At 42.4% G+C, this 12044-nt stretch overlaps 2 protein-coding genes across 3 annotated transcripts; both read left to right on the top strand.

The window, feature by feature from the left end:
- The first annotated feature begins 496 nt into the window (after positions 1-496).
- lrit1a (leucine-rich repeat, immunoglobulin-like and transmembrane domains 1a) lies at positions 497-5783 on the top strand. Its single transcript, XM_061039836.1, has 4 exons — positions 497-1137; positions 1614-2074; positions 3106-3411; positions 3668-5783. Exons 1-4 carry the CDS (start codon positions 1016-1018, stop codon positions 4723-4725), a joined length of 1947 nt encoding a protein of 648 aa, XP_060895819.1. The 5' UTR covers positions 497-1015; the 3' UTR covers positions 4726-5783.
- Positions 5784-7256: 1473 nt separating this feature from the next.
- lrit2 (leucine-rich repeat, immunoglobulin-like and transmembrane domains 2) lies at positions 7257-11380 on the top strand. 2 transcript variants are annotated; one of them, XM_061040972.1, is made up of 4 exons: positions 7258-7461; positions 7701-8491; positions 10144-10889; positions 11136-11380. In XM_061040972.1, the coding sequence occupies exons 1-4, from the start codon at positions 7352-7354 to the stop codon at positions 11160-11162; spliced, it is 1674 nt and encodes a 557-aa protein (XP_060896955.1). In that variant the 5' UTR covers positions 7258-7351; the 3' UTR covers positions 11163-11380. The 2 variants fall into 2 exon arrangements, with proteins under 2 accessions (XP_060896954.1, XP_060896955.1); XM_061040971.1 differs by having other exon boundaries at positions 7257-7461; positions 10144-11380.
- The last annotated feature ends 664 nt before the right edge of the window (positions 11381-12044 follow it).

The following is a 12044-nucleotide window of genomic DNA, read 5'->3' on the forward strand; positions in this document are numbered from 1 at the left end:
GGACTCTGTCCAATTGGATTACTGATATGCAAACGAAAAGCCACCATGCGGCTCTGTCATTCAAACTGACATATAGTCCAAGTATTTTCTCTTTTATATTCTAAGATGTGTGGGTTCAGAAATGACTAATTCCTTCACTGAATCAGTGCTGATGATAACCAAAATCTACAATTTAGTGTCTGCACTATATAATCCCATGTGCATATAAAATATCAAATGCAGTGTTTTTGCCAAAGGGGAAAACTTCATTTAAAATGTAAAAAGAAGAAATGATTGTATTCTATACATAGTTTGGTTACTGTTGAACACAAAACTTCATTTTGATTGTATGTGCTCAAAGTACCTGTTTGGTTGTCAGTGATTAATGCCTAAAAAGCACTAATTTTAATGTATTTTTTATTTTTTCATTGCATGAAACATGTCTTAATGTCACTGTGTTTGTATGGTTTATTGATTGTCTCATTGCAGGGATATTAGTTGTTTTATAGTACTACTATCAAATGTTTCAAAAAGAAACGGGATGGCAGATATGAAATGTTAAGTGAACATCTGTTGAGTGGTCCAAAGGTAGCAGTCACAGGCTGTGCTATAGGGGCCACCTTGTGGTAAAACAAAGTGCTGTCCACTTACAGATTAACAGTCACGGCAGGGCTCAAATGCACAAGCTACATTTGAGGGACAGAAAAAAAATCCAAACATCACAGTGGATTATGACCATTTCGGAAGTGTTTTTCTGTGATAATAAATAGGGACGTCTCTGCGCAGCCTATCGGATTCCGGGATGCAATACGCATCCAAATGAAAAGAACGCCAGTCCTTTCGCTAATCCTTGTCTATCCTTTTTATCTCGGGACTCATAGCAGTCGGATCACTATGGGACAGCGAAGCGGTGGGACAAAGCCATGCGGAAGATATTGCTGTAAATGAGAGAAAAAAACAAGTCTGTTTGACTTCAGTGCATGGGCGCAAACTGGGCGCATGTAGGCAAGCTGCGTATGCGTAAAAGTTGGCCAAAATGTTCCTCGTCCTGCTCCTGGGGCTCTACGTGGCCACAGGTGAACTTTTCTCCCCAGTGAGCTCGTGTCCGGCGCAGTGCAGCTGTTTTTACCACAACCTGAGTGATGGATCAAAGGCCAGGTAAGAAGAGTGTCCAAATGAAAGTGATTTTCTGACAAATCACACTAGAATTTGTTCTAGTTTGTGCGTAAATACGCATCTTTGTAGACGGACAGGTCTTGTCCTCTTAACAGGACAGATGTTTGCATGGAGGTGAACACGTGTACAAAAGATAATTCAGGGAGTGCATGACGGTCCAATTTTATTTAATGCAGGATTATCTCTCAAAGGCACTTTCAACCCCCCCTATCTACGCGCTTCATGCGTGTTTGGGTGGGCTGGGAAATGAGCATTTTTGAGAATTAGCCAGTTTATTTATGCGGCCTGTGAATTCATCACATATTGTTACATCTTTTAGATGTATAAACATCATTTATTACAACTTCAATACTAGTACACGATTGATTATTTAAATTTAAATGTACTTTTTTATACATTAAAATATGTCTTTGCCTTGTTAGAAAAGTGAGAACATATTTCTGATGTCTCCCTTTTAGGAGCGTGATCTGCAATGATCCCGACATCTCTCTTGTGCCTGTCGGGTTCCCTGTTGACACGTCCAAACTGCGGATTGAGAAGACGGCCATCCAGCGGATACCAAGCGAAGCCTTCAACTACCTCTCCAGTCTGGAATTCTTGTGGATGTCTTTCAACACACTGTCCGCCTTGAACCCGGACAGTTTCCGGGGACTGTACAACCTGGAAGAGCTTCGTCTGGACGGGAATGCCCTCACCGCCTTTCCCTGGGAATCTCTTATGGATATGCCCAGTCTCAGACTTCTCGATTTGCACAACAACCAGCTCACCTCGCTGCCCGCGGAGGCCACCTCTTACATCAAGAATCTCACCTACCTGGATCTGTCCAGCAACAGCCTGCTGACCCTGCCGACAGAGGTGCTGTCCACCTGGCTGGCGGCAAAACCTGTGCAGGGGCCAGAGAGCTCCAAAATGATACTTGGTAAGACCCATTGCTCATCCTCACATCCAACCTCGTTTCATCCAAATCTTCATCTCGAATTTTACCACTCAAATAAAATGTTTAACATTGTGCCTAATGAAAAGTTATAAAGCAAATTTTAGGCATAGCACTTCCAAACTTAAGCTACACAACACAGTAAATGACTAACACATAATTATATTTAGTTTCTGCAGTTCTGATATAAAATGTATCGCTGGTGCTAATAGATCTAATAAGTGCCCCCTAAATGTGTTTAAAAAATAATTTAATGACCAAGGTAATTAACATTCATAAATGGTAGAATAACTGAATGTGCTTTTAAGCATATGTAATTGTGTTTTCAATGTATTTTGTCAACAGCTAAATATCCCTCCCTCTGTGGGCATTATAATCATAAGTGAAAGCATAAGGTACAACTTGAAAATAAAGTAAAGAGTTATTATGATATATCCCTATAAAGGTCTTAAAAGGGGCTTTTTATCCCTGACAAATACTTGAACACTTATGACCATATATTTGCTTATTTTACTTTGACTAAATACTTTTAGAGCCAAGGACACAAACATGTAGTTATACTTTACATGTGGATGGCCTTTTCATGTGTTTTTTTCTTTAATCTAGAACAACTACATTCACCGTGTTGTTGCACTTCATAGCCAACTACATGTAGAGCACAGGTTTCATACAAAGTTCATTTTGCACTTTTTGCTTTTTACTTCATTGTTAATCTCAGAAACACAGACAGCTCATCCAGGTTTAGATGTCTGTTTCAGTGTTACGTTCAAGGACAGGAGACTGGGATGACTGGAGTCTGACCTTGCCCACCAGACCACCTCCACTACCTTCATCACCACCATACTCATCATCATTGCCGTAGTCATGGTCATGATGTAGTTTATGAATTAAAAGTTAATCCTCTTACAGGATTAGCATCCTAACATCCACATCGGCCATCTGCAGGCTGCTCCATCACTTTGCCCACAGCTGGACGCTCGTCTTTCTTCTAGCCTCACTTGTTCCCTCTTCCCCAGGTCTCCATGACAACCCTTGGGTGTGTGATTGTCGGCTCTACGACCTGGTCCAGTTCCAGAAATCTCCAACTCTCTCAGTGGCTTTCATCGACACGAGACTGCGGTGTTCAGCTCCCGAGAGTGTCTCAGGGGTCTTGTTCAGTGACGCGGAGCTGCGGCGCTGTCAGCTCCCACGCATCCACACAGCTGTAGCACGAGTCCGGAGCGCTGTGGGGAACAATGTGCTGCTCAGGTGTGGGACCATTGGAGTTCCAATCCCAGACCTGACATGGCGTAAGGCGGATGGACGAGCCCTGAATGGAACAGGTGGGTCACTTGATCTTTGAATGCCCGGGTGTAGCTCTCTGTTGAGCCCGCGATAAGATGCTTTTGTCTGCAGTGTAGAGCTGCTGTTAATTAAACAGAGAGCCTCCAGTGGAGATAGAGAGGCTATAAGTCTGACTGACAGCTGCTGTGGCTACAACGCTGAGTTATGCAACACTGAGGATAATCAATGCAACATTGAATAATCAACTGCTTGGCATCTCTTTGCACATTTATTTAACGATTGTGTCCTCCACAGTCCAGCAGGAAACCTCAAAGGAGGGGATCACCTGGTCCATCCTCAGCGTGCCAGCAGTGTCCTACCGTGATTCAGGGAAATACATCTGCAAGGCCACAAACTACGCAGGGAACGCTGAAGCTGTCATTTCTCTGCTCGTCTCTAACTCACCAAAACCAGAGGGGAACCAGACCCTCAACGACAAGAGAGCCAAAGTTAAGAAGCCTAACCCGGTGGGTAAAGCTGCCTACCAAGAGAGACTTGTTGCCAGATATGTAGTTCCAACCTCCTCCTCTTCATCTCTGGATCCAGGCCTTCCACCTGGCCTCGGTCCTGACGCTGGAGTTGCCGGTTATAGCCTGGCAGACAGAGCCACCCCAGGGCCCGCCACCTCTTCAAACCCAGACTCCCTACTGGATCTGGAGAAGACTAACCTAAGCAACCTTGCCGCCAACACCTCGTCCCTGCAGCAGGACCCAGACAGGGTTGTCCGCTCTGTGAAGGTGGTGGGGGACACAGACAATACCATCTCTCTAAACTGGAGAGCCCCTAAAGCAAAGAACACCACAGCTTTCAGTGTGCTATATGCTGTGTTTGGAGAGAGGGACATGAGGAAGATCAATGTGGGGGCCGGGCAGAATCGGGTCACCATTGAGGGTTTGGTGCCCAGGACCAAGTACATTGCCTGTGTGTGTGTGCGGGGTCTGATCCCCAAAAAGGAGCAGTGTGTCATATTTTCAACAGACGAAGCAGCAAGTGCTACGGGCACCCAGAGGCTTATTAATGTGATTGTCATCACAGTGGCCTGTATCATCGCCGTCCCCCTCACCGTCATCGTGTGCTGCGGGGCGCTGAAGAGACGCATCCAGAAGTACTGGGGGAAGAAATCCAAGGACATCCAAGACTCATATGTGACCTTTGAGACTCTGTCGCCCGGCACCAAGGCCAAAGGCCTGGAAGGCGAGTATTTGAACAGACTGAACCCAGAGGAGTCCAACAGACTGCTGTCCGCCCGCTCCAGCCTGGACTCCGAGGCCACAGCTAAGATAGAGGGACAGCCTAATGAGTACTTCTGCTGACATCATGCTCCAGCTCCAGCTTCCGCTCCACACCATCTTCCTCGCACTCACCCGCATCCAATCTCCAGTCCCAATCTCAATCCCCACTCAAATCGCCATCCTCATTCTCATCCTCACCCTCATCCTCATCCTCATCCTCATCCTCATCCCCATCACCAGTCCAATCCCCATCTCCACCCTCGCCCGTATCCGCATCACTACCAATACTCTCATCCTCAGCATCATCCTGACGTCAGCCCCCCTCCCTCGCGCTCCCACACGCCCACACCCTGGGATTCCCCCCCACCTGTCCCTCCTCGCTGGATCATGCCGCCCACACCGCCGCCGCAGAGAGCCAACTTCTATCAGAGGACGTTTGCTCGCTGCACCATCATGGAAATATCGGTTTAGGAAGATTTTAAATTTTAAAAGAACTTGTTCTTCAAGATACAGCATAAGCAGAATATTTCATGATTCTTTTAGAAAATATTCACACACACACTTTTTAATGTCTAAAAATTGTTTTGTTTTTTTATCACAAAGCCAGTAAGAAGACAACATGTGAAAAGCAAAAGGAGCATAACAATTATTAGAATTCATTTCTCATCTCATTTGCATGGCCCAGCGAAGAAAAAACCTCCACATCCTGATCTGACTGAAAGGGAACTCAAAGGTCGATCCTCCGGTGTTTTTGTCACATATGTATGTGTATGATTTGTATATACTGTGCTGGATGATGAACACTTACATATACGGTTAAGTCTGTGCCTCTGTATATATCTGTCATACGTTCTCAGAGAAGATATACACACAGGCATGGTTCAACACTCTGGTGATGGAGAAAAGCCGGAGCTGGAGAGAAGTACAGAAAGGACTGAACTATGACACTTTGTAAATAAGGTGGAGAAGACTCAAAATGTTAAATAATTTCTATTCCCCACAATGAGACACCTACTAAAAATATCTCTATGTACCTGTTTAGTGCCACCTAGAGGCATCATTACCCCATTCAATGTAGATCTTTTAAGTCCAATGATATTATTTGAATTCAGACAAATAAACTTTTATATTCAAATGTCCACATAGAGGTATTGTGTGTTTTTAAATTTCTACTTTTAACTCACTGTTTTGGATGGGATTTAGTTCAGCAAGGATTTTAAAAGGGTGGCTCAAATGACACTTTTGATCGTATTCATGTGGATTTACCAACTGGATCAGTCATTGTTTTGACGCAGGTGGTGTTAAACTTTAAGGTATTCCTATATTGGTATTAATAACTTTATTTAGAAAGCATGTTTATTAACATAGCGCTTCCCAATAGAGACAGAAAAAAGAACACAGCAGATGAAAACAAACAGAAGATAAGAAGTGACTGTATTATACCATAAAAGGTTTGTATGAGAGCCATTTATATTCAGTTATAAGCAATTTGCAGAAACATCTTTTGGGTTAGGGGAAGCTTTCCTCCAATGTCCCTCTTATTGTCTTTGCAGAGAATACTGACAATAATTTCTTAACAATGTATTAGCATTTATGTGTCAATATCCCCATAAAGAGCATTTGAGACCTCGTAATTTCTAAGAGAAAAAGCTGAGATTTTGCTATTAACGTCACAACCATTACAGTGAGAAATTCTGTTTATGGATGGACAGCCCCTTGAGATGAACCATCTCGTTTTTCGAGGGGGGGTCCAACGTTATATTGAGTCGACCTTAGGCTGTCAAAATGTCATGGTGGTCAAGCTCCAGCACTTTAAACAAATAACCTGCAAGCTGCAAACAATGTACGAGCAACCCTCAAAATATGTTCACCCTGTCGTGGACAAATTGAATAAGAGTAAATACATTTCCATTGCCTAGTGTTCATTTCCAGACAGAAATCAAGTCACTGGCTCAATAATATATTGTAGTTTTTTTTTTTGGAAATGACAGGGTTGGGAAACAAAACGATAACAGTGGACTTACTGTAGAGTTCATCCAGCCTCCACTGAAGAAAGACAAAATTCAGGTATTTATGTCACTGACTGCATCAGCTGTTTTTTTAAGGGCAGTTATCCCATAATGATGGGATAGACATATGAGGTGAGGCCCTGTAAATACAAGAATGAACAGCTGTGGATGTGGGAAGGGGCCCTTGGATAATGCCTTTTTTATAGGGCTGAGAGTTATGTGCTACAACTGTGAATAGATACCATTTGAAACATGATATGTGCATTCTTATAGCTTTATTGATTAATCATTATTATTAATTATTGTCTTGCCAACTCTTTTACTTAATTAGATACAAAGGGGGGAAGAACTATGAAGGTTTGTTTTTCTTGCTTCCATGACAACCCTAACATTTCCGTTTTTTAATGGCCCATACACGATAGACACAGCGTGAGTAGTTTATAAACTAGGCTACATAAGTAACAACCACCTCGAGGTCAATCAGAAAGTTGTGCCTATTTAAACCTTTATTGGGTCAGACCTGCTGACACCATCATCGTGAGGTTAATCGCGCGTGTCCCTCCCAATAACCAGACGCCACTTGTTGAATACGCGCTGCTTTACGTCACGGATTACGTTTAATAAGCCTCTCCCGTCTGCCGCAGTCGGTATGCCTTAAGCACGAATGTAGTCCTTAACTTTAGGTGTTTTCGCAGACTATGGACACACTTTGTTACCTGCTGGTTATAGCTGTGTTTGCCGGTCACACGTACGAGACTTTTGCTCAATGTTTACGCGGGTGTAGCTGTGTAGAAGACCGTCATGGAAGGTAAGACCTACTTTCCAATCTAAACCAAGCCACAGGTAGGCTATTTTTAACCTGTGTAACTGTGTCAATGGATGACGGTCGAATAATTAAAGACATATGGTGAAGCCTTTAAGAAATTTGACTAGCCTGTTAAGTAAATAAAAGATAGGATTAAAGAGGTATGTTGAGGTCGAGATCTAAGTTGATTTTGTTTATGAAGCATCTGGTTAATCAGTGACCCAATGCCGCTTTGATCACAGGTCTCTTGTTTGTATGGAGGAGAGCGCGTTTGGAGCCATACCAGAAAACCTTCCAGATGATATGACCAAAATCCGAATAGAAAAATCACACTTCACAGAAATACCCAGAGGTGCTTTCTCAAAAACGCCCGCCTTGGAGAACCTGTGGTTGAACTTCAATGATATCACAGTCATAAACTCAAAGGGCCTTGAAGGTTTGGGGAACTTAACCGAGCTCCGTCTGCAGGGAAACAAGCTCCGTTCAGTACCATGGACAGCGTTCGAGGACACGCCGGCCCTCAAGATCCTGGACCTGAAGCACAACCAGCTGGACGTCCTGCCAGAGCATGCGTTAAGATATTTGCCGGGTCTGACTTATTTAGACTTGTCTTTCAATCGGCTGACGGTCATATCGAAGGAGGTCTTCCAGAACTGGCCTCTAGTCCAAAAGCTGCAGAGCATGGAGGAGCGGGAGGCGAGCGTTTCCGGGCCGAACGTCGTCCTGGCGCTCCACGACAACGCGTGGCTCTGCGACTGCCGGCTGAAGGGCTTCGTGGAGTTCATCAGGTCTCTAAGGCCCCCGATTATACTGATGAACTCCTACTTGACCTGCTCAGGGCCGGACTTTAGGGCGGGAAAGTTCTTCCATGAGGTTGAGCTGCAGGCGTGCGTCAAACCCATCGTGTCCACCGCGTCCGCAAACTTTAGCCTGCCCCTGGGCGCAAACGTCACCCTGCGCTGCCTCGCTAAGGCCCGGCCGGACCCGTCGGTGTGGTGGACATATGGCCTGAAGATAATCAGAGGATTTCATGGTAAGAGTGAGATGCACACATCATGTGATATCTTGTCTTTAATTAGATACTTAAACACACATTATAATCTCTAACTCCTCTGTAACATGAGGGTCAATCTCCATATTGGCCCACAACACCATCACTGTTGATTAAGAGTGTTGGGGATTAACCAGAGTCTAATATCAGCCATGTTGGGCTATACTGTGAAATATAGTAAACATCTGCGTCATTATACTAAACCTTTAGTGGAGTGTTTACTGAAGAGCATCTCTGCAAGTATCAGTCCAACTCAGCTAACACCCAGCAGACAGCTGCTTCTGATTCTAGTGTCTATTTAAAGAAGCCTGAGGTAAATTGAGTAGCATACACTCAAGTTAAGGTGCTTTAAGCTTGACAAACAGACCGCACAAGTAGAAATAAATGTGGCTCAGTCTTTATAATAACATTAAAATCTACACTAGACATTCAAAGGGTTCATAAAATGAAGCTACCGGTTTAAGACTGGTTAATTTAAAGTAAACTAATGCAAACATTTCAGGTCTATGTCCTTAATAAGGACACGATTATTTTCCCCAGGTTGCTAAAAAAGGGTCCTTAATAGTGAACATCTTCTATAAAATAGTAATTTAAGACTAAATTATAAAGTCTGCTATAAATAATGTTTAAAATATCCGGTTAGGCATTTCTTTGAGTCTTATAAACCAACAGTGAAAACTAAACATTTTGTATTTTTCATTAAATTTAAATTTTCCGATTAATATTGCACTTCCAAATACATTTGAAATGAATGCATTTTGTCCTGCATACTCAGTGTCTGTTTTCCTGAAATTCAAAATCTAATAAATGAACATGTTTCGCTCTATACATTTTGACAACCCAGAATTTTTTATCAAATTAATGAAAGAAACAGATCTACGAAATATTACATTTTGAGGTCTTTCCAAGCTCCCTTTAAGGAATTTTGGGGTTGTGCCAACTTTGGACCCAGCAGCAGGAGTGAGGCATATGAAATAACTGCATGATCAATATTCTCTCGCTGATGGTATCTGTATTAAATTCAGTCTCTTTTATAACTAGTTGAAAACTCCTCACAGGAGCTTAAATAAAGCCTTTAAATACCAACTCATGACCGAAGAATTCTTACCTTTTTATTATATTATTCAATTTCTCAAGGGCAATCACAAATATCCCATACATACAAAATCAGTATTAAATGATAAACTGTGAGTAAACAACATTCTTTACACTGTACAGTATGTTGCTCACAGTGCGCTCACAGCATGTTTGCAACAAAAGTCCCACAAAGTAAAATATTTCATTGTCTGGGTCAGAAAAAAAAACTATTAATTTGATCAAGACATTAAACATGTTTTTTATTTTTTCCTGATCTTTTAGTTATCATATGATAATGGAGTAATTGAACATATAATATAATTGATATAAAAGATAACTGCATGCCTTACATCTATTTTAAAGCTGTTAATGGCTGCATGTATCAGTTATTTGTGTTGTGCATATGTGAGTTGAGTCCAGTTGTTCCTAAAATTAACACATGTGGCACAATTTGCTGGCTTACTTGAATGTTTGGAAATAAGTTGTGTTCATTTTCAATCTAATTATATTTCTAATTTCTCTAATAATAACAGTGTATATCTGTATTGTCCTCCCAGAATCCCTGGAGAGAGTGGATGAAGACACCATCAGATCCCTGCTGGTGATCCCCTCCCTGCACGCAGCAGACCGCGGCATCTACACCTGCACCGCCGTCAACTTCATCGGAAACTCCTCCGTCAGCATCCAGCTGGACGTGCGCTCCCCTGACGGCTCCCAGTCTTCCCACCGCCCCGGCATGCCCGCGCCGCCTGCAGCCGAGGATGAAAACGTCTACATTGACATCCGTATCGCCAAACAAACAGTGCGTGGTATCTCAATCGAATGGTTTGCTGCCTTGGACCACCCAGCTGAGACCTGGTTCACCATCCACTTCGGCCGTGCCGACGCTGATAAGAAAGAAATGGTCTACATCGGCCCGGGGATTCAATCTTACTCCGTCTCTGATCTGATGCCTGCAACCAAATATGAAATCTGTGTCACCCTCAAGAACCAGGTGCCACGATCCGGCCAGTGCATCGTGTTCGTAACAGGGAGTGACATCACAGAGATGGAGCAGAGGGAGAAGCTGATTCACATAGTGGTGATAGTTTTAGCCATGGTGCTGGCTGTGCCAATAGGTATGTACGCCTGCACCACTGACACTAGGTTCACCTGCCTGGAGGTCATCAGGGAGACCTGGAAGAACCGGCGGAGGGAGAGCGGCTCATCGGGGTTGGAGCGGGACAGGCAGGGTACCTTCGACAGCCTGCAGGCGGCCAGCGACGAGGGCCTGGTCAATAAAGATTCCTCTGAAGACAGGAAGGTGAGAAGGAGGTCAGATGACAGGCTGCATAAAGGCAAAGCTGATCACAGCAGACTCCCAGCTGAACTGTATTAAATAATAAAGGAAAGCATGAAACTGATCTTGTAATGAAGCAGAGACTCACTCTGTGACACTTTTTGGAACTCAGAATTCAAAAATACATTTGCTGTATTTATAGCTTCAATATTCAGTTGTGTGACACTATTTCCTGCCTTGGTTTTAATCTCATCTCTTCCTCTGTTCTAGGCTGCGGAGTTTGTTGCAAAGATGTGAATGATGACCGTTATGTCGAGAGTGTAATTCAACGATTTGCACCACTGTACAGAATGTGCTGCAGTTGGTTTATTTTTCAAGTATGACGTTTGTCTTTTTTTATTATCATGATGTGTGTTAACAAGACAGGCTTCATACACATATAACTGCAGTATATGAAGCCATTTGATTCGTTTAAATGAAAGAATTTATCCATTTAACACTGAAAAGCACATATTGTAATAAATATTGTAAGTCTAATATGTAATATGTAAGTCTGTCTTAGCACTTTAATATTGTTTCATATATGTATATATGTATTTATTTGTCAGACCGTTGTCATTGTGATGTAGCTTTTCAGCTCATTGTTATCTACAGTGTACATATTTTTCATTTAAATGTAATTGTACTGTTTCTGGTTGAAAGGAAAATCTTATAAATCAGACTGTTTGTGAAATAATTCAGTGTTAGTCTGTCAGTAGAAATGTATTTTAAAGAAGTTAAATAAGTAAAAAAGAAATGCTGTGAATTTAAATGTATGATATACCTTGTTGAAAATATGTTGAGATGTTATATTGCTCTTTAAAAGTGCAAGAATGTGTATCATGTATGTATTGGATTTGTGTAAATGCACAAAATGTGAAATTTTTCAGTTACAGCTTTTCATTTCAAATGAAACTGTGCACGTGGGTGTGTGTTCGTTCATTATGCAGAATAATGTGACGAGGAACAATACCTTTATCTCTTGTCTGAGCAGCTGTACTTGGTTTTCAGGTAAAACTCTAAACTTTTCAATTCAATTAAAAAAACTAATTATTTTTGGATTTATTAATTGTTTCCTGATGTTGGCAAGTTAGTGACAAAGTAAAGACCAGGTTCCCAGGTCTGTTTTAAATCAGCTCT

Source organism: Labrus mixtus, chromosome 6 (assembly GCF_963584025.1).
Source record: "Labrus mixtus chromosome 6, fLabMix1.1, whole genome shotgun sequence".
Classification (NCBI taxonomy): domain Eukaryota; kingdom Metazoa; phylum Chordata; class Actinopteri; order Labriformes; family Labridae; genus Labrus; species Labrus mixtus.

What these genes read in the sequence shown, in the direction of transcription:
- lrit1a (XM_061039836.1), top strand. Translation starts at nt 1,016, where the DNA reads ATGTTCCTCGTCCTGCTCCTGGGGCTCTACGTGGCCACAGGTGAACTT. An exon ending in GAGCTCCAAAATGATACTTG is followed by an intron (nt 2,075 to 3,105) that starts GTAAGACCCATT and finishes CCTCTTCCCCAG; the next exon opens with GTCTCCATGACAACCCTTGG. An exon ending in ACGAGCCCTGAATGGAACAG is followed by an intron (nt 3,412 to 3,667) that starts GTGGGTCACTTG and finishes TGTCCTCCACAG; the next exon opens with TCCAGCAGGAAACCTCAAAG.
- lrit2 (XM_061040971.1), top strand. Translation starts at nt 7,352, where the DNA reads ATGGACACACTTTGTTACCTGCTGGTTATAGCTGTGTTTGCCGGTCAC. An exon ending in GTAGAAGACCGTCATGGAAG is followed by an intron (nt 7,462 to 7,700) that starts GTAAGACCTACT and finishes CTTTGATCACAG; the next exon opens with GTCTCTTGTTTGTATGGAGG. An exon ending in GATAATCAGAGGATTTCATG is followed by an intron (nt 8,492 to 10,143) that starts GTAAGAGTGAGA and finishes TTGTCCTCCCAG; the next exon opens with AATCCCTGGAGAGAGTGGAT.